The sequence below is a fragment of the Scophthalmus maximus genome, chromosome 15 (assembly GCF_022379125.1).
Source record: "Scophthalmus maximus strain ysfricsl-2021 chromosome 15, ASM2237912v1, whole genome shotgun sequence".
In the NCBI taxonomy this organism is placed as follows: domain Eukaryota; kingdom Metazoa; phylum Chordata; class Actinopteri; order Pleuronectiformes; family Scophthalmidae; genus Scophthalmus; species Scophthalmus maximus.
The window spans coordinates 7,452,322-7,471,643 of NC_061529.1; the positions used below are offsets into that span (position 1 = coordinate 7,452,322).

General features: G+C 42.7%; 1 protein-coding gene across 5 annotated transcripts in view; it reads left to right on the plus strand.

Moving 5' to 3' along the window:
* myo10l1 (myosin X, like 1) overlaps positions 1-19,322 on the plus strand; it is a 39,820-nt gene that overhangs the window by 17,024 nt on the left and 3,474 nt on the right. For 2 of the 5 annotated variants that reach the window (XM_035609999.2, XM_035610004.2), the window contains 40 exons: positions 3,926-4,084; positions 5,265-5,452; positions 5,775-5,909; positions 6,319-6,443; positions 6,620-6,633; positions 6,769-6,853; positions 7,092-7,198; positions 7,539-7,668; positions 7,758-7,876; positions 8,007-8,153; positions 8,293-8,393; positions 8,557-8,623; positions 8,932-9,024; positions 9,150-9,218; positions 9,302-9,384; positions 9,769-9,871; positions 9,983-10,063; positions 10,163-10,287; positions 10,425-10,542; positions 10,664-10,770; positions 10,855-11,140; positions 11,262-12,176; positions 12,317-12,440; positions 12,528-12,669; positions 13,411-13,515; positions 13,609-13,704; positions 13,813-13,906; positions 14,131-14,186; positions 14,575-14,717; positions 14,860-15,054; positions 15,276-15,433; positions 15,531-15,651; positions 15,921-16,069; positions 16,296-16,444; positions 16,535-16,742; positions 17,055-17,191; positions 17,379-17,502; positions 17,918-18,271; positions 18,422-18,598; positions 18,714-18,905. In XM_035609999.2, the coding sequence (XP_035465892.2) occupies positions 3,926-4,084; positions 5,265-5,452; positions 5,775-5,909; positions 6,319-6,443; positions 6,620-6,633; positions 6,769-6,853; positions 7,092-7,198; positions 7,539-7,668; positions 7,758-7,876; positions 8,007-8,153; positions 8,293-8,393; positions 8,557-8,623; positions 8,932-9,024; positions 9,150-9,218; positions 9,302-9,384; positions 9,769-9,871; positions 9,983-10,063; positions 10,163-10,287; positions 10,425-10,542; positions 10,664-10,770; positions 10,855-11,140; positions 11,262-12,176; positions 12,317-12,440; positions 12,528-12,669; positions 13,411-13,515; positions 13,609-13,704; positions 13,813-13,906; positions 14,131-14,186; positions 14,575-14,717; positions 14,860-15,054; positions 15,276-15,433; positions 15,531-15,651; positions 15,921-16,069; positions 16,296-16,444; positions 16,535-16,742; positions 17,055-17,191; positions 17,379-17,502; positions 17,918-18,271; positions 18,422-18,598; positions 18,714-18,905 (6,081 nt within the window). The remainder of the gene's footprint in view (positions 1-3,925; positions 4,085-5,264; positions 5,453-5,774; positions 5,910-6,318; positions 6,444-6,619; positions 6,634-6,768; positions 6,854-7,091; positions 7,199-7,538; positions 7,669-7,757; positions 7,877-8,006; positions 8,154-8,292; positions 8,394-8,556; positions 8,624-8,931; positions 9,025-9,149; positions 9,219-9,301; positions 9,385-9,768; positions 9,872-9,982; positions 10,064-10,162; positions 10,288-10,424; positions 10,543-10,663; positions 10,771-10,854; positions 11,141-11,261; positions 12,177-12,316; positions 12,441-12,527; positions 12,670-13,410; positions 13,516-13,608; positions 13,705-13,812; positions 13,907-14,130; positions 14,187-14,574; positions 14,718-14,859; positions 15,055-15,275; positions 15,434-15,530; positions 15,652-15,920; positions 16,070-16,295; positions 16,445-16,534; positions 16,743-17,054; positions 17,192-17,378; positions 17,503-17,917; positions 18,272-18,421; positions 18,599-18,713; positions 18,906-19,322) is intronic. The other 3 variants (XM_035610000.2, XM_035610001.2, XM_035610003.2) reach the window with 3 other exon arrangements.

Genomic DNA, 19,322 nt, shown 5'->3' on the forward strand with positions numbered 1-19,322 from the left:
TCCTTGTAGAATCTTGCACACAAGTAGATCAATAACTTAGACCCCGTATCCAATCCAGGAGAGCAAATTTTCCCTATATGCATCACAGCACTGTGGTTTTTAGCCCAACACTGTTGGCTGCAGCTGCTCCATTGGCCTCAAATATGCTCTGATCTGAAGGGACACATTGCAAAGGAATACATCCTCATTGTTCCCCAATCCTAATCTTAACCATGGAGGTCTGCAGGATCAAATCCAAGGTCAGGTGCTCAAAGTGCCGTGTGTTACTGTATCTTGTACTAGTGAATATAAGACTGCAGAATATGTAGGTCACTGTGCCCACAGCTCTTTTGCTCTCACTCTCTCTCTCTCTCTCTCTCTCTCTCTCCATCTTTATCTCTCTCGCCTGCTCTCCTCACTCTGCAGCTAATCTGTGAAGTCAGATGAAGAGGCTTTACAGGAAGGCCAGTGCATACACTGTATGTGTCTGTGTGTGTACTATATGTATGTGTGTTGAAATGAGTAAGGCAGGTTAAGAATGCTGTAATTGTGCTGGTGGAGAGAAGCATCAGAAAACGTGATAAGAAGATGAAACAGAAGAAGTGTCTGTCTGAGAGAGTGATTATTGTCAAGACATCCCGTTACTGTAAACGACCAAATCCCAAAAACCCATACCGCAATAAATCTACTTGAAGAGATCTGAGCTAAATTCTATTGTCAGGATGCTAAAATGCTCAAAATGACATTGCTACCATGGATATTAGATATAATGTTTACCATGTCGACCATCTTAATTAAGAATGTAAGCATAAGCTTGAGTGTCAAAGGTATTGAAGTTCATTCTGAAGGGACATGAGGGGGATGTCTGAACCATATTTCATGTCAATCCATCAAATACTCATCGAAACATTTCGAACCACAAATGTGAACCTCATGGTGGCGCTAGAGGAAAAGGTCTTATGGTTACCAAACTCATTAGGAAACACTGGGTTGAATCCACGACTGTCTGTACAGAAATGGTGCGACAAACTACTTTCCCAACTTTTTTAGGAAATGACTTTAAAGCGAACGAAGCTCAATCTGTGACCCACTTTTAAAGATTGACATCCTCTCGCACACTTCATGTCCTGAAGAGAAACACTACTGCAGACAAATCAGAGTTTGTTAACCGTGCTCTACTTCTGTATTATCTCATTCTGTCTCTCTCTCTCACTCTCAGTCCACTGTATGTCAGGCTCTCTCACTTTCTCTCACTAACTCCATGTCGTTCCTCTGTTCTCCGCACTCCAATAATGAATTATTGAATATGAAGAATTCCAGTTTAGATTCTCTTCATAGTCAAATTTATGTGTCATATTTGTGTGTTAATGTGCACTTAGAAGCCGTGCACAAAATATGTGTTATAACTCACCAGAAGCCAATGAAAAGAGAAGACAAAAACCTTTTTTTTCTACCTTTAGCTCCATTTTATTTCACTCACTGACATACTTTCTCTTCTCACAGCGTCTTTTCCTCTGAATTATTTGTTTTTGGGGTTTCCTGAATTATTTTTTGCTTCATCTGCTGTTGAGAAGCCTTTATATTTGAAAGCAGCTTTGGCATTAGAAGCTATTTTAAAACCCAGACAGTAGAACCACACATTTTTATTTGCTTTCATGTTGCAGTGAAAATGTCCAGGCCTTTTTCAGAGAGAACATCTCTGGATGAATAGTATTTAGGAGGGACACTCAACATGTTTTGTGTCATGTATAAATCAGTTTACTTGGCATACATTGTATTCAGCCTCTGCGCTCGTGTGTGTGGGTGTGTGTGTAGGTGTGTGTGTGGGTGTAATTCATCTGAATCTGTGTGAGAGAGCACTCTGGGAACCATGTGCATTAAAAGGATCAGGGGGAAAAAACAGGATGAGGGGATTAATTGGAAATACAGTGTGGAGGTTAAAGCAAATGGCAATGAAAGTAAAGAAAGAAAAAAGAAGAAAAAGAAAGTTGTGGGAGGTTGAAATACAGTGCGGGGAAGGTAGAAGAGAGGGGAGTAAATTAATGAAGAGTTGGATGGAAGGGATCGAGAGAACAGAGAGAAAAGAGAAGCAAATGACAGAGAGGGGGAAGGGATGAAGGACAGCAGTGAACAGAGAGATGAAAGAATGTTTGAGACATGAAGAAAAGCAGAGTTGAAAAAGAAAAATCAAGACAGAGAGCGAGATTGGGAGAGAGAGGGATGTAATAGGGTGAGTTATTAAAAGGGAGAGGGCTGAGAGAAGCTAATGGACTCTGATATGATTTGAGAGACTTGCCGTCGTCTCTCTTTCTCACAGATACTGGAATACACCCAACTGTACTTGTAATAAAGTCAATATCAAATCGCCTCTGCATGTGTAGCCATGAGGTATTAGAGCTTATTTACTAAAAACAGCTGCCTGTGGTAAAAAATGACACCATGAGATTTAATGAAAATGAATCAGAACAGTAACATAGCAGGACAGACAACCCAAAACACTGAACTGAAAGATGCTGAAACACAGAGCTGAAGGGAACATCAGAATTAGTGATATATATCTGTGGTTTTAAGATAAGAGATGAACAGCATATTGGACAAATTATTATCCTGTCCTCATCTTCTCTTGTAAAATCATGGCAAATACTTAATTTAAGAAAGACCTATAGTAAAGGGCGGCTGTGACTCAGGAGGTTGTTCACTTACCCGAAAGTTGGCAGTTCAATCCCAGCTTCCTCTAGTCCGCATGCCTTGGGCAGGACACTTAACCCTAAATTGCCTCTGACGGCTCTTTCTGCTGTGTTTGAATGTGTACGAACGTGACAGAAAAAAGTGCAGTGAATAGCAGTGCTGTATGAATGCGTGTGAAGGTGTGTATGTGACTTGTCTTGTAAAGTGCTTTGAGTGGTCAATAAGATATATAAATACAGTCCATTTAACTATATTATTGTCTGGTCTTATTTTGTCCAGATTTGTTCTGCCACATGTTTTTTTTTCTGTTGGAAATGTAAAAAAAAACCCAGAAATAAATATATCAGTATATTCTGTCAAATATAGCACACGGGTTTCAATGTAGAGTCGATAAACAACATTTTATATGCAGACAGTTGGTAATGATAGAAACGATAATAGCGCTCTAAGTTGTTTTTTTTCGCCCTGGGACCTCTGTCTGCACGCAGCAGCTCTGTGCAGTAGTAGTCAGTGTTACTGGAGTGAAATAGATTTATTAAAGAACCGGATGTGTGAGCGCCCGCAGCGTGCCCCTCTGCCACTCTCAACAGACTTCCAACACATCTGTTACAGCAACACACACACACACGCACACACGCACACACACACACACACACCCACACACACAGGCGCTGAAACTGAGATGACACACTGACAAACCAGTATTGCAAAGGACGTGTTTTTTCGTCTTAGCAAAATAGATTTTGCTTGAATAAATAAACAACTTTTGTGCTGTAACACAATCTCAATTATCTCCTGTCATCTCTTTTCTTCGAAGTCTTTTTTTCTTTTTCTTCTTCTCCTCCGTACCCTCACATCCAGGTTCCCCACCCGTCTTGTCCCAGACTACTCTCTAGTTGCCATGGCGATTTAATGACATAGATGAGTTGGAAGTCTGGGGAGAAGCTCTGTATTCTCATCATGTGGATTTTCTTCATGTTGCAAAACACTGTCGTCCTCCTCACCCCAAATAGTGCTAACATGAGCTAACTGGTTGCAGATCTGCAGCTTAGTATTTACCGGACAGTTTTATCCATCGTTTGACCCAAAATGACAACCTACTCCCTTAGACTAAAGTCGACTAATATTATCCTGTAATATGCTGTCCACTCTTATTGTCTTTGGAGTTTTTTAGAAATAACCACGTATCTGTATATGAAATAATATTTATATAAAGTGTTTGTACGTGACTGTATATGTTTGTCTTGTTGTGTCCCAGGTGTTGTACTTGCAGCAGGCCGAGGTTACCAGGGAGCAGGTGTACGCTATGCACCAGTCCAGCATCGATGGAGTGGAGGACATGTCAGCGCTGGCCGAGCTGCACGAGGCCGCCATCATGCACAACTTGTACCAGCGCTACAAGAAGGATAACATCTATGTAAGTGAACCATATATGTCAGTGTTACAGTTGTGCAGCAGTTTATTGTTAAAATATGCAAACTGAACTACAATTTAAAATTTCATATAAGAGATTATCAAATACTACTTAAATGACTTATCCCAGTTGTTTACAGATGATGACATTTCTGTGAAAAAATCTTTGACTTCATGTTGTTGTGGTTCCCAGTTTTCAATGTACAATTGTACAGTTTTCCATGTAGATTTTAGCAGTGTAGATGAACTGCATGACAACGCACTAAAAAACAGGAATAAGTACATAATTCCTGTTTGTGTACAGGCATACGTACAGTATGCGGTATAAATGTGATATATTATAGCACCAAAATGATCTGCAGTCCCTCTCAGAACCCATAATTGACTCATAATCACTAGAGAAATGAACTGCTGTAGGAATTTGTTCGTGTTTATCTGTCTGCAATGAATGGAAGCATTAGCTGATGCCCACAAAAGTCCTCAACCATGACCACAAATAACTAGAAAAGACAATTATCTTTGCACTTGTAAAAATCAATATTGAGAAGAACAAACAAAACGTGTAGATTTTGATGGCGGTTATGATGGAAGTCAGGCAGTTGAAAAGCCATGGAAACCTGAGGATTACAAGACGACAGACCAATAACAGCCTCCCTGGGCGTGACCCAATCTAGATGATGAAATATTGTTCATAGACTGATTTCCCATAAGCTGATCATGAGAATTTTATCCTTCTGTGTCACAGTGTGTTCATGCATTCATATACTGTATGGTGTCCACAATTATGTGATGCACAGACAGGGTAATATGACACGATGGAGGGGATGCTGACCTCAGCTCTGCAGAGCATTTTTTTTCCCATTTCTAGATAGAAAAAGGTGATTGTTACAGCAAAAATAATTCAAAATGGAAATCTGCTCTTCCTCCCCCATCTTCTTATTCATTTGATCTCCGCTCTCTAATAAATATCTGTCACTCGATTTGTTGTTTTTCTCTTATCCTCCAATCCAGATTAATATAGACACAAGACTGCTTTAATATTTGACACGTGTTTCAGAGTTTGAAACTGGGTACATGTTTTATATCTGAATATTTGAAACTGACATCTGAGAGAAATAATCTGATATACAATTAAAGGCTAAAAAAAGTCAGAATCTGAATTGTCGCATCTTGTCTGGTTTCAGACTAACATCGGCAGCATCCTGGCTGCCGTCAACCCCTACAAGCAGATTCCAGGTCTGTATGACCCAGAGAGGGTGGACCTTTACTCCAAGCACCATATAGGGGAGCTGCCACCACACATCTTTGCCGTGGCCAATGAATGCTACAGCTGCATCTGGAAACGCCACGACAGCCAGTGTGTCCTCATCAGGTGAGGTCATACTGGTAATATAGTATTAAAGCTATTAATTCAATTATAATGCTAACTGATTAGTTCGAGTAGTAGAGTCGGACGGACATCTTATCGTGCTTTCAATTTTCACTCAGTCTTTGTCTCACTTGGTATCCTGATTGAGATAGACTGGGGGAGAATGAACGTATCCAACCTCAATATCAATTACACAGCCGGACCTGATTAGATGAGATATAGAAATGTCAGAGAAGGTCACAGTAAATTTAATTAAAATTGTGTGTGTGTGTGTGTGTGCGTGCGTGCGTGCGTGCGTGCGTGCGTGCGTGCGTGTGTTCTCCAGTGGTGAATCAGGCGCTGGGAAGACGGAGAGCACTAAACTGTTGCTGCAGTTCCTGTCGGTGATGAGCCAGAAATCAGCCGGGACTCCTCAATCAGAGAAAACCACACGTGTGGAGCAGGCCATCGTACAGAGCAGGTACATGAAGTGAAGAAGACACACGTTGGGACAAGACCAGGTCATAGCTTGAGTCTCGAATAAGTTTACTTCAGGTCTCAAGTCAGGTCAAGTCTTTAGGGAGTCAAAGCCCCAAGTCTCAAGTCTGCAGCTCTGAAAACTGCCCCTGCGCAAGCCCACAAACTGTGGCAGAGCTGAGAACGCATTGTTTGTACTGGAATGTGTTTAATAATATTGATATGAAGCAGAGAATTTCCGAAAAAGAGCATGTCACGAGTCAAATTTTTTCTAGATAAGAAATGATAAATGCAGCTGTTGAGGGACCATCCTCTGCTGCACGTGGTTTGTTTCCTATATTCTAAATGTCAAGCACAGATGAATGCAGAAATAACAAATTACACTAACTTCAGGTTTTTTGTTTTCCCTGCAGTCCCATCATGGAAGCGTTCGGTAACGCAAAGACTGTTTACAACAACAACTCCAGTCGCTTTGGGAAGTTCATCCAGCTTCACTTCTCTGAGTGTGGCAACATCCAGGGAGGCTGCGTCATCGACTGTATCCTTCATTTTATTCAAAATAAAATAAGACGTGTTGTATTATCTTTCTTCTTAGATGTTTAGTATATTCTGCTAAATGGACAGAGGCCCCAGTGTATTAGGAGATTATATATAAAGACCAGTGACAAGGTGGTTCAGCTTTCATTATTGTGTCCTTGACTTTCTTCCCTTCAGATTTACTGGAAAAGGTAACTACTTCTGGATCTGTGTCTAAGGCTGCAGCCTTGTCAAGTTTAAACACATAACTACTAACCTGTCTGTCATGCATAGTGAATCATAATGAAATGATAATTAAGGCTTTGCTGCATTGATTTTTGCTGTAGAACCGTGTGGTGCGACAAAACCCTGGAGAACGGAACTACCACATCTTCTACGCTCTGTTGGCGGGAGCTAACAAAGAGCATAAAGGTAGGAACAACGTAGACATTTTTCCAATGAAACCTCAATATGATTTATGAATCAAATTGGCATTTTGAAGATAAACGTAAACTAAAGGAAATGCACTTAGCCAGGATAACACAGATAACAATCTAATCAACGGAGGAGTCTTTGTATAATTTCACTTTTTTTTTAATATAAAAGGAAGTTAAAGATAAAATTGTGCATCTCTCCCACTATCACACTGACACTAAATTTTCTCCACTAGGCCTCTACTTCCTGGAGGACCCTGCGGAATCTTTTCACTACCTCAGCCAATCAGGATGTCTGAAGGACAAGAGCCTGAATGACAAAGAACTGTTTAACAGCGTTATGGTCAGTTTGTCTACATTACTCAAATATTCTTCAAACTGGAGTACCAAAAATAAACATTTGTCACAGAACATTTCTCTGGAGGCAAAAATGGTCTCAAACTCTGCAAGGGAGGTTGTTTTTCCTTTTCTTAGACTTTGTTCTGCAAGCGTTCTTGAAGATATACTGACAATAAAAGTTGGAAGTATTTAGCTTTGGTCCTTGAGGTTTACAGTAAATGTTGACATGTTTTTATCAAACATCTGTACGGTAATACTCCCTGTCATTGAGTATTAATGTTTATAATCCAAGCGCCTCATCTCCTGGCAGTGCCTTATCTCTGTCGTGTGCTTCTCTTGTGTAGGAGGCGCTGAAGGTGTTAGAGTTCACAGAGGAGGAGATCAGAGACATGTTCAAACTGCTGTCAGGAGTCCTACAGCTGGGAAACATAGAGTTCATGACTGCAGGAGGAGCCCAGATCACCACTAAGCAAGGTCAGTGACTGCGTCATGTAAAGTCACTAAACAAAAATAAAACCGAGATGGATAAGACAAGTATAACACAACTTTGTGTATGTTTCCAGTGATCAGTAATGTCAGTGAGCTGCTGGGCCTGGACGCCTTCCAGCTGTCTGAAGTCCTGACTCAGCGATCCATAATACTCAGAGGAGAGGAAATATGCTCCCCACTCACTATAGAGCAGGTATATACTGTATATGCACATATAGTTGCACACACGTGTGCACATTTATCCTCCCTCTATAGATGGATCTCTGCCTCTTCCTGACACCTATCCTAACAATCCCTCGGGGCTTTCCTTCTCATCGTTGCAGGCTGTGGATTCCCGGGACTCTGTTGCCATGGCATTATACTCCCAGTGCTTTTCTTGGATCATCCTCAAAATCAATCAGAAAATCAAAGGGAAGGAAAACTTCAAATCCATCGGCATCCTCGACATCTTCGGCTTTGAGAACTTTGAGGTCAGAACTCTGAGCTTTCATTTGAGATCCAGGCGAATCTTCTGCGTGTTTTACTATGAGTGCAGGGGCCTCACTCATCAACATGGACTTGTTATGCGGACCAGATCTGTATGTAAGATGTTTTCCATCTGTCTTCCAGGTGAATCGGTTTGAGCAGTTTAACATCAACTATGCCAACGAGAAGCTTCAGGAGTACTTCAATAAGCACATCTTCTCTCTGGAGCAGCTAGAGTACAACAGGTGCACTTCTACATCTACTTTTATATAGATATTAAGATTATTCATATAGATCTTGTAGTTGCAGAGATAGGCCTGTACTCTTCTCATTTCGACATGCGATAAAGGGCCTAGGTATGTGCAGCAAATGTTTTCATGCATGATTGTTTGGGTTTGTTCTCCACAGGGAGGGTGTTCAGTGGGATGCCATAGACTGGATGGACAATGCAGAGTGTCTTGACCTTATAGAGAAGGTAAGAAATTGCTTTTGCATATCGTGTACAGTAGTAATGAGAGAAGGTGCCGTGTTTTTTAAAATCTTCCAAATCCCTCCTGGACATGTGACCCAGAATAACATACCATGTTGCAGTGCTCAACTTAACAGGCTTTTCTGATATAGAGCTGGGATGAAGTGGGTTTAAAAAAGTGCTGCCTATAGCTTCCTCAGTTGCATTCAAGAAACTGATCTAAAAATCTAATTGGACTGACGTTTTATCTTTAGTGGTGCTGATTTCATAAAGATGACACAATAACACAGCGCTTTTTCCTCCATCTCTCTTAGAAACTGGGCTTGTTGGCACTAGTGAACGAAGAGAGTCGATTCCCCAAAGGAACAGACTTCACTCTGCTGGAGAAGCTGCACAGCAGACACTCGGTGTGTTACTTTCACATTTGCTCATGCACTTCATATCAACTCACAACAACGTTCAGCTGCAGTGCTCCTGTTAAACGTCACATTATATATATGTATATTTTGTGGTCTTTTCTTGTTTGCTGCAGACAAACCCTTACTATGTCAAGCCCAGACTCGCTGATCATCAGTTTGGTATTAAACATTATGCAGGGGAGGTGAGTTATATGCAAGTATAAGTCGACACATGGAATATGTTGTTGTGTGTCTTTGAAATTTATGCTGAACCTGTTTCTGTCAGGTGTTGTATGATGTCAAAGGAATCCTGGGGAAGAACAGAGACACCTTCAGAGACGACATCCTCAACATGCTCAAGGACAGCAGGTCGGACATTCAGAAACACTAGATGATTAGTAAATCGGGACTGTAAGAGGTCAGAGATTGACTGAACTAATAACTTCATTTAAGTCACTTCATTTAAAAAATGCTTTTGAAAGTTAAATACATTTTAAGATTATCCAGTTTTATCCTTTGAAATTGTGAAAACTAATTCAATATTGTCTTCACCTGATAGTTATATAATGTGATTCATATAAAGAGTATAGGCAAAGAGTAATTACAACTCAAAAAATGTCTTTATTTTTTTTATCCAGGGACAAAAGTCAAGCTATAGTTGATTTCTAGGAGTTTTGAACACCGGTTGTTTTGATCAACATAATTTTCTTGGACATAACTTATCATACGTACAAACTTTCTGTTGCTTAACAGACTGGACTTCATCTACGACCTGTTTGAGAAGGTCGGCAGCAGGAACAACGAGGAGAAGATGGGAACAGCCAGACGCAAACCTACTGTGAGCTCCCAGTTCAGGGTGAGTGATAAATGCAATTTACATACACTGATACTAAAAGACGTGGAAGCACTTGTAAATACTTAATGGAGGAGAGTGCTAACACTTCCTCTCTTCTCTTTCTCTCCTCAGGACTCCCTCCATGCTCTAATGGCAACTCTGAGTGTTTCCAACCCTTTCTTCATTCGTTGCATTAAACCCAACATGGAGAAGGTCATTCTGCTTCTGTCTCACACCGGTTCTTAAGCTCACATTAACTGTCTCAGAGCATGATTGCATCTTAAGCTTCTTTTTTTTTAATTCTACATGCAGAATCCAAATGTGTTTAGCCCGGAGGTCGTCCTGAACCAGCTCAGGTATTCTGGGATGCTGGAGACTGTGAAGATTCGTCGTGCGGGGTTCCCCGTCCGCAGAACTTTCAAAGACTTTTTCTCTCGGTACATATCTTGAAATATGAATTTCATCGTAATCTCACTTTGATATTTGTGACTCATTTAATTTGTTAGCTTTTGAGGAATTGCCTGTTGTTATTTCTCTGCAATCTTTCTTCTCTTTGTCTTTTTCTGCCTGACAGGTATAAGATCATTATGAAAGAAAAAGTACCAGCAGCTGGAGATGATAAAAAAAGGAGTACAGACCTTCTTCTTAAATACGACAAGACCAAGAAAGAGTGGCAGTTAGGCAAGACCAAGGTAACATTTTGGTAGCCTTTGGCAACACCTCTTCCAGACTCCAGGAACCATTGATAGCACACACCAGAAAAGTTTTCTGTACATCTGACCATTATATCTGACACTTTACCTTTACCTGTAGGTGTTTATGAAAGAGGCTCTGGAGCAGCGTTTAGAGAAAGACAGGGATGAAGTCCGCAGCCAAGCTGCTATGCTAATCCGAGCCCACCTTCTCACTTTCTCTGCCAAGTATGTAGCAAATTAAACATTTAAAAAACAAAGTTGATGCTCTTGCGATGCTGCAACTTATTTGTTTGACTATTTTGTCCTCAGGAAGTACTTCAAGCGTGTACGTGCTGGTGTCGTCACCCTCCAGAAACACTTCCGAAAGCACATCCAACGCAGGCGTTACGTGAAGCAGCGTAAGGCAGTTCTGGTGCTGCAGAAGCACAGACGAGGTCAGGTGGCGCGTTCCCGTGTTCGTAAACTCAGAGAGGAGATTGACAAGAAGAGTGAGGTAGAGCAAAGGGATAAAGAGGAAGTAGATAAGAAATCACTTGGTGAAGGGCAGCAGGAGGAAGAGAGCGAAGGAGCTGAGGCGAAAGCAACGTCAGCAGAGGCAAGTGTTAAATCTTCAGCCCAGTGCAGTTTTTTTCATATTCTTTCTTTCTTTTAGGATTCCTCTGATTTTCAGAACATTTGATGCTTAATAACCCTTGCCTCTCTCTTCTCCGCTCCAGGAGGAGGCCCGGCAGATGGAGGAGATCCTGCAGTTGGAGAGGGAGATCGAGCGCTTGCAGAAGAAAAGAGAAGATGAGGTCTCGCAGCTGTGCGAGTCGTCCAAACAGGAGCTGCAGCTGCGCCGGGACGCTGAGCTCAAGCGGATGAAGAAGGAGGCGTCTCGCAAGGCCACAGAGCTTATCGACCTCCTGAGCTTTGGAGGCGTGGATCCTGAGCTGGTAGCAGCGGGAGGTAAGCCTGCTGCCAAGGTGAAATCTCCCAAAGGGGCAAGTGCATCTAGAGGTGCCTCCAAAGAGGAGGAGGTAGATGAGGGCTTCCATGCTGAGGAGGAGTGCATCCCTCTCCCAGACTTTCCTCCTCCTGCTGAGACGGATGCTCCTTTGGATCAGGACATATTTGTTCACCTCCCTCCTCCCCCACCCGCCTTTGCTGAGGGGACAGTGCCTCCCGCACCACCTCCTCCACCTCCTCTGGCCACAGACGGTGTACCTGCCACTGGAATTCCTCCCCCTCCTCCCCTCCCTCCACCTGGAGATGACTCAGGTGTCCTTTCACCTCCTCCACTGCCACCACCCCCACCTCCTTCAGGAGAGGAGGAGAAGAAGGAGGCAGCCAAGGGGGAGCCGGAGAGGAAGGTGAGCATGGTGGAGAGCCTGGGGGACGGCGAGGAGCCGATCTACAGCATGCCGGCCGACACCGAATCAGATTATGACCAGGAGGAGGAGGAAGGCTCCGTCACTGCCGGAGACGACGGCTCCGTGTCCGGGAGCAACCGCGGGAGCGCTGCAGTGGCGGACGAGGAGCACCCGAGGAAGTCGACCTGCACCAACGCCAGCATCGAGTCCTACAGAGGCAGCTCCGACTCTGTGAGGACACACACTCACACGCATCCCCACACGCGTGCACGCAGACATGTATGAGCGGCTCTGCAGAGAAGATTTATGTTTTTTAAACTTTTTACACAGTATTGTGATAAAAAGAAAATGTAACACTATTTTGTCATTATTTATCATATAAAATGATAATGAATCAATATTGTTGTCTGCTGTTCCAGTATGCAGACAGTGACGATGAGCATGATGGGATGATGGACACGGATGAAGAAGTGACAAACGGCAGAGTGACTTTGCTTAACGGAAATGGACCACCATATTTCCATGGCTACCTCTACATGAAAGGTGAGAATGTAACATATGCGGTTTCGGTGCTTTTATTCTGAAATAAAAAACCTTTTAAATTTGACCTTTCGTGTCCTCGTCCCTCAGCTGGGCTGATGATCCCGTGGAGGAGGCGTTGGTGCGTGTTAAAAGACGAAACCTTCATGTGGTTCCGGTCCAAACAAGAGTCTCTGAAGTCCGGCTGGCTCTACAAGAAAGGAGGAGGCCTCTCCACTCTCTCACGGAGGTTGTTGTAGTTGTTACTGAGTGAAGCCTGCATGCTTACAAACATGAAACCTCATCTCTGCTGGAAGTGAAGACCTGACCCTAACCCTAACATGTTGATAAATTTAACAGTTTAAGTAGTGGTTGCATGTTGGAAAGACATTTTCAGTGGCTTAAATTGCATCGGTTTATTAAATGTGAATGAGCAGGTGAATACAGTATATCTTGGATTCACTTTTCAAAGTATTTGGGGTATTTGTCTAACTTGAAGCTTTAAACCCTCTGCAGAACTGGAAAACTACAATGCTCCTCTCAAGCTGATGTACTATGACTTTCTTTATATTTTACTTTGTGTTATTTGATGATCTATTTTTGAGAAGTTGATCTCTTGTCATTTAAAATGTTTTTAGAGTAAAAATTTGTGAGCTACTTATTAGGTAAGAAGACGCTTTTGAATGTAATCTTTTACGAGTTAAAAGAATGAGAGGACGAAACTCAGCAGGGATTGTTTTGAGTGATAGAAAAGAAAAGTGTAACATCAAATAAAAGCTGATTACTATAAGTACAGTATACTGCACTAATATAGATATTGTGAAGAGTTACTATCGCCCTAAGAAACATGTTTCTAATGTCAGGTATCAATTCAAATAGAAACTGAGTTCAACATGGGCACATATCATTTATGGTCCAGTCAAACAAACCTTTCTAATGTCTAGAGTGTGTTATCTTGGCCTTTATTTTTTACTGTGTCTCATTTTTACCTCAGAAACTGGAAGATGCGCTGGTTTGTACTGAGGGACAACAAGCTGATGTACTACGAGAACGACAGCGAGGAGAAGCTGAAGGGAACCATCGACATCCGGGCTGCAAAGTAAGATTCAGAGAAAACATACTCGTCATTTGTGCCACTTCTTTGTTTTCTGCAAAAACAGCTCCATTGTCAATCGTGCTCGTGTGTGCGCAGGGAGATCATGGACAATCACGAAAAGGAGAACGCTCTGAACATCGTGACAGATGAGAGGACCTATCAGGTGTTCGCGGAGTCACCAGAGGATGCAAGGTGCCGCTGAGACTTAAGTCACTTTGTAGAAAACAGCAACACGTTGCTGCTTAGTACTTAGCATATCTGAGTAGACTGATGTATGACAACCTCTGTCTCTCTGTGCAGTGGGTGGTTCAATGTCCTCAGGAAAGTGCGTGTGTGCACTCCTGAGCAGCTGATGGAGATGTCCCATGAACAGGCCAACCCCAAAAATGCTGTGGTCAGTTTCTAAGCATGTGATACTGATAACTTTTTATGTGTTTTTAAGTTATCCCTCCGTTACTCCTCTGTTATTCAATATCCCATGAGGGATTTATTTTATAGCTTTTACTGTAAAGTAACTGTAATGAAAAAGATTGCAAAATGTAATGAGTTTGGTCACTTTGTGATTGCTAACATGAAGTAATAGTGCTGGCGTTAAATTCTTTTTCACTCCACCTTCAGGGGACTCTTGACGTTGGCCTGATTGACTCTGTTTGTGCATCAGACAACCCAGATCGGTGAGTTGGATCGCTAGAGTTAAAGTGAGAGGGCGGCTTACAAATAGTTCTGCTGATGCTTTGATGTTCTCCAAGCAAAAATTTAAAATATGTATTGTAGAAAAGACTGCTTAGTCTGAATACACAGTAATTAAATACAAAATAAAACATTTTAAACTCTGGATTCACTGAGAATCGTCTGCGGAGTGTCATAGAACTAGTTTCTACTCATTGATTACTACTTACTTAAACATACTCCTACTCTTTTTGTTCCTTTTTAATAGATTTGAACACATGAAACGGAACTGTTGCCTTTTAGTTTCTCATAACGGGAAAGTTAATTATGCCAATGCTGTATCCAACTTATTCGTAAACCCAGTAAAAAGTTTATCACCTTGACCTCTTGCAGGCCCAACTCTTTTGTCATCATTACTGCCAATCGCGTGATCCACTGCAACAGTGACACACCAGAGGAGATGCATCACTGGATCAGTCTGCTGCAGAAGCCCAAAGGAGACGCCAGGATCGACGGGCAGGAGTTCCTTGTCAGAGGTGATCCTCTCGTCACCATATGATAAAAATAGAGAGATGATACTGAATTATTGCCTAACCCAGCTGTCACTGTTATAATTATGTGATTTGCAACCTTGCTTGTTTCTCTGCCTCTTCCTTCTCTGCTCTCATCATCGTTCAGGTTGGCTGCAAAAGGAGATGAAGACGAACGCCAAGAGCACCTCGCTGAAGCTGAAGAAGCGCTGGTTCGTTTTGACCCACAACTCGCTGGATTACTACAAGAGCTCAGAGCGAAACTCCTCCAAGATGGGAACTCTGGTCCTGAACTCCCTCTGCTCCATCATTCAGCCGGATGAGCGAGTGCACAGGGAGACAGGTGAGGATTAAGAGAAAAGGAAAAAGAGACAGAGGGGGCATGTTTAATCAGGGATTAGACATAGGAGAAGAGCGAGTTCATGTGAAATTATATTCATGAAAAATGTACCAGTAACTGGATTTCATTCAACTGAATTACAGAGAATGTATCTCATGCCCTCAGTGTACATATTTTAATTGTATCTATATGTAATAAATGCTGATTGAGTCCTGTTTTTGCAGGTTACTGGAACATCATAGTGTACGGGAGGAAGCATTCGTACCGCCTCTACACCAAGATGCTGAACGAGGCCATGAGGTGGACGGCTGCTATACAGGGAGTCGTCGACAGTAAGACCCCCATAGAAACTCCAACTCTGCAGCTCATCAGAGACATCAAGGTAAAACACACAAACACAAAACAGCCACAGCAAGAGAACGTGTAAAGTTCCTTCACAGAAACTGAAAGTTTAATTTCATCTCGTCGTGTCTCCTCAGGAAAACAGTGTGAACCCAGACATAGTCGAGCAGATGTACAGGAGGAACCCCATCCTTAGATACACCCAGCATCCTCTTCACTCCCCTCTGCTGCCGCTCCCTTACGGAGAGGTCACCAGCTGTAAGTAAAAGTCCAACTCTGCAACGCACACCCTGAAAACAACCTTCTTCTTCTTCGCTCTCCTTTTCATCCTGCTTCCCCTCTTCTTATTCTTTCACACATAAGCTGCGTCTCGAATTCAGGGGCCACATCCTCCAAACCTCTAAACCTCTCACGTTGGAACAACAACAACAACAATCTTTTGTGCATGTTTATGTCACTGTTATCGTTGTCATCCTTTAATCAATGACTTTATTCACCTTTCCTCCGGTTCGTGTTTCCCTGTGCAGTACACAGGCAGCAGGGCTATGCCAGTCTGCAGGATGAGGCGGTGCGTGTGTTCAACTCACTGCAGGAGATGGAGACTCTGGCAGACACGGTGCCCATCATTCAGGGCATCCTGCAGACCTGCCAGGACCTGCGCCCTCTCAGGGATGAGGTATGAGCGTCATGAATATACAACGTGTTTTATAAAAAGAAGAGAGCAACAACGAGATTCCATGAATGCTTTTCATGCTGGAAACTATGACATAAGGGTGTACTAAAAGTGGCACATATTCATATAGTATTGCAGAAATATTTTTTTTCCTGGCAGTACCTGCAAATATCTGCTACAAAGGTTGTGTAAAGCTCGAGATTTCATGGATCTCGTCCGTATTTTTTAGGTATATTGTCAGGTGATCAAGCAGACCAATCATGTGCCTCAGCCTAACAGCCCAGCCAATCGGGCACACTGGCACCTGCTCACCTGCATGAGCTGCACCTTCTTACCCAGTCGAGTCATCCTCAGATACCTCCGATTCCACCTCAAGAGGTCAGTGTGTGTCTGCAGTGTGTGCAGTGCTTCTCTGATGTGTCATGGAATAAATTTGTCATAAATGTGTGTGTGTGTGGTCTGATTCAGGGTACGCGAGCGCTACTCTGGCACAGACATCGAGCGCTACGCCAGCTTCATCGGGGAATCCCTGAAGAAGACCAAGACTCGTGAGTTTGTTCCCTCTCAGGAGGAGATCGCCGCCCTGCTGGTGAGACAGGAGATGAGCACCACCGTCTACTGCCATGGAGGAGGCTCCTGCAAGATCTCCATCAATTCTCACACCACAGCTGGAGAGGTGCACATTAAACAACACACACACATATACACTGACATGTCATCTTCTCCAACCTATAAACCCCTTTCAGAGCGCAACTCCTCAGTGTGTAGCGGGTAATATTCTTCTAAAACATTAGCTATACATTCATTTATTCTGAAGGGAACCACCACTACTTGCAGTGTGTCCTAACTTTTAGGTTGTTTTTTCCTTTTGTCCCCTTTTACCATGAAACAATCATATTACAAGTAAAGCGTATGAAGGTTAATGGGGTCAAGAGAGTGTATATAAATTGCATGACAGTCAACGTGCGTTTCAACGTTGCTGCTGCAGGTTGTGGAGAAGCTGATCAGAGGCCTGGCCATGGAGGAGAGCAAGAACCTGTTTTCTCTGTTTGAACACAACGCCTGCACTGACCGGGCTCTGGAGAGCAGAGTGATCGTGGCAGATGTCCTGGCCAAGTTTGAAAGGTATCTCATTTTGTCTCTAGGATCAGCAGTTACCTGTTTTAGTTGTGTGGCAGATCAGCGTACGAAGAGTTCATACAGAAACCATCAGTAATGTAAAAGTAGTTTCAATTATTTTCCATGGCTTTGTGGCCTTATCATTGAACATACCACTCTCGATTTTCTGATTCAACTTTTGATTGTTTTCCAGATTGGCAGGTAGTGAAGAAGAGGAGGAGGAAGGAGAGTGGAAACTCTACTTCAAACTCTACTGCTTCTTGGATGTGGAGAGCATGCCCAAAGAGGGAGTAGAGTTTGCTTTCATGTTTGAACAGGTGAGACTCCAAAAATCGGGGAAATAATAAAAATGAAAGATAATTGCACCAATAATTAACAGTTGAACTACTTTCTAAAATCCATTTAAAGTAATTTTAATCAAATAAGAACATAGTGAGAGGGAAAATAGATTAGAGAACAGATATATAATTGATTAGACTGCATTTCTGACTTTGACAGAACTTTTATCAACTAATAACATTGTTATTTTTTTTTTAAATAAATACAAAAGGATTGTGTTTATCAAAAAGTCTCCCCTGTCAATTACTGTAGGAAATGGCCTCTTTACCTTACTGTAAGTTAATTAAGTTGTACAGAAGACTATATGTAATCACCCTCACCTAAATGAAACATGATTCCACTTATTCCATCTGTTAAAAATCTAATATGTGTTGCCATATCTATCTCTGTCAGGCTCATGAGTCTCTGATAAGCGGTCACTTCCCGGCCTCAGAGGAGACTTTGCAGCACCTGGCGGCTTTACGTCTCCAGTATCTCCATGTCGACGGGGCAGGCCGGGCCGGGTGGAGTCTGGGAAGTGTTTATCCAATTGGACGTCTCCGCAATCGCATCCTCCACTCCACCAAGCCGGGCGTGGGGGCTGGGGGTGGAGCTGGAGGGGGCGGAGGAGGAGGAGCAGGAGACGGTAAGGGCTTGGTGGGTGGACAAGGAGGCGTCGGCACCGGGGCAGAGAAACGAAAGACCCCCAGCTTCCTGGATGGAACCCTGAGGAGGAGCTTCAAGACGGGGTCACTGAAGAAGCAGAAGGTTTGTGACCCCATTACTCAAAAAGACAACTTGCATTCTAATTTTGAGAATCAAACCGACGTATTTTTGTTGAATGAATAGAGTGCAATAACTCTCTGAATGATGATGAACAGAACATTCCTCTTGACCGACTGACCTGTGTCCTTTCAGGTGGAGGAGGAGCAGATGTTGGAGATGTGGGTGAAGGAGGAGACGTCTGCCACTCGGACCAGTGTCCTGGAGAAGTGGACCCGGCTGCAGGGAATGCCCCAGCACCAGGCAATGCTGAAATACATGAGCATCATTAAGGAGTGGCCCGGATACGGGTCGACTCTGTTTGACGTGGAGGTGAGAGAAGAAGAAGAAGATTAAGGGGGGCGATGAAACAACATTTAATATGTTCAAATATACCTTCAAATCTGACAAGCCTTTCTTACCTTTGCCAACTCTCTTGTCTCTACAGTGTAAAGAGGGCGGTTTCCCTCATGACCTGTGGCTCAGCGTGAGCGCTGACAACATGTCCGTTTATAAACGAGGTGAACCCAAACCTCTGGAGACCTTCCAGTACGAGCACATCACCTTCTTCGGGGCTTCTCAGCCCTGCACCTACAAAATTATCGTGGATGAGAGGGAGATGTTCTTCGAGACTCCATTGGTGAGACCTCATTATTATTATTTTTTCTTTCGTTGGTTTTGCAATAGAACGATTATTTTCTCAATTGCCTGATCTATAAAACATTGGCAGCCAGTAAAAATTAGAGATTTTGTAAATATTAAAAAAAGACCAAGTACACTGTGAATCTATAATCAAAGTATTAAACAAAGAATTTTCTGTTGATTGAATAATTGATTGTCTAATCTCTTTAGTTATGTTTATTTTGGCTGCTCTTCTTATTTGTGTTTATTTCATCTTGTGTTCCTGTTTGTAATTGCACCTGATTCAATTTGAAAAGTCTCGAAAATCATGAGGATAAATCCTTTTCACCTTTTCAAATTGAATCAGGTGCAAGTGACCATGGAACTTTCAAGTCAGTCCATCCCACGGTTGTAAAGGGATTTAAGTTTGGACCAC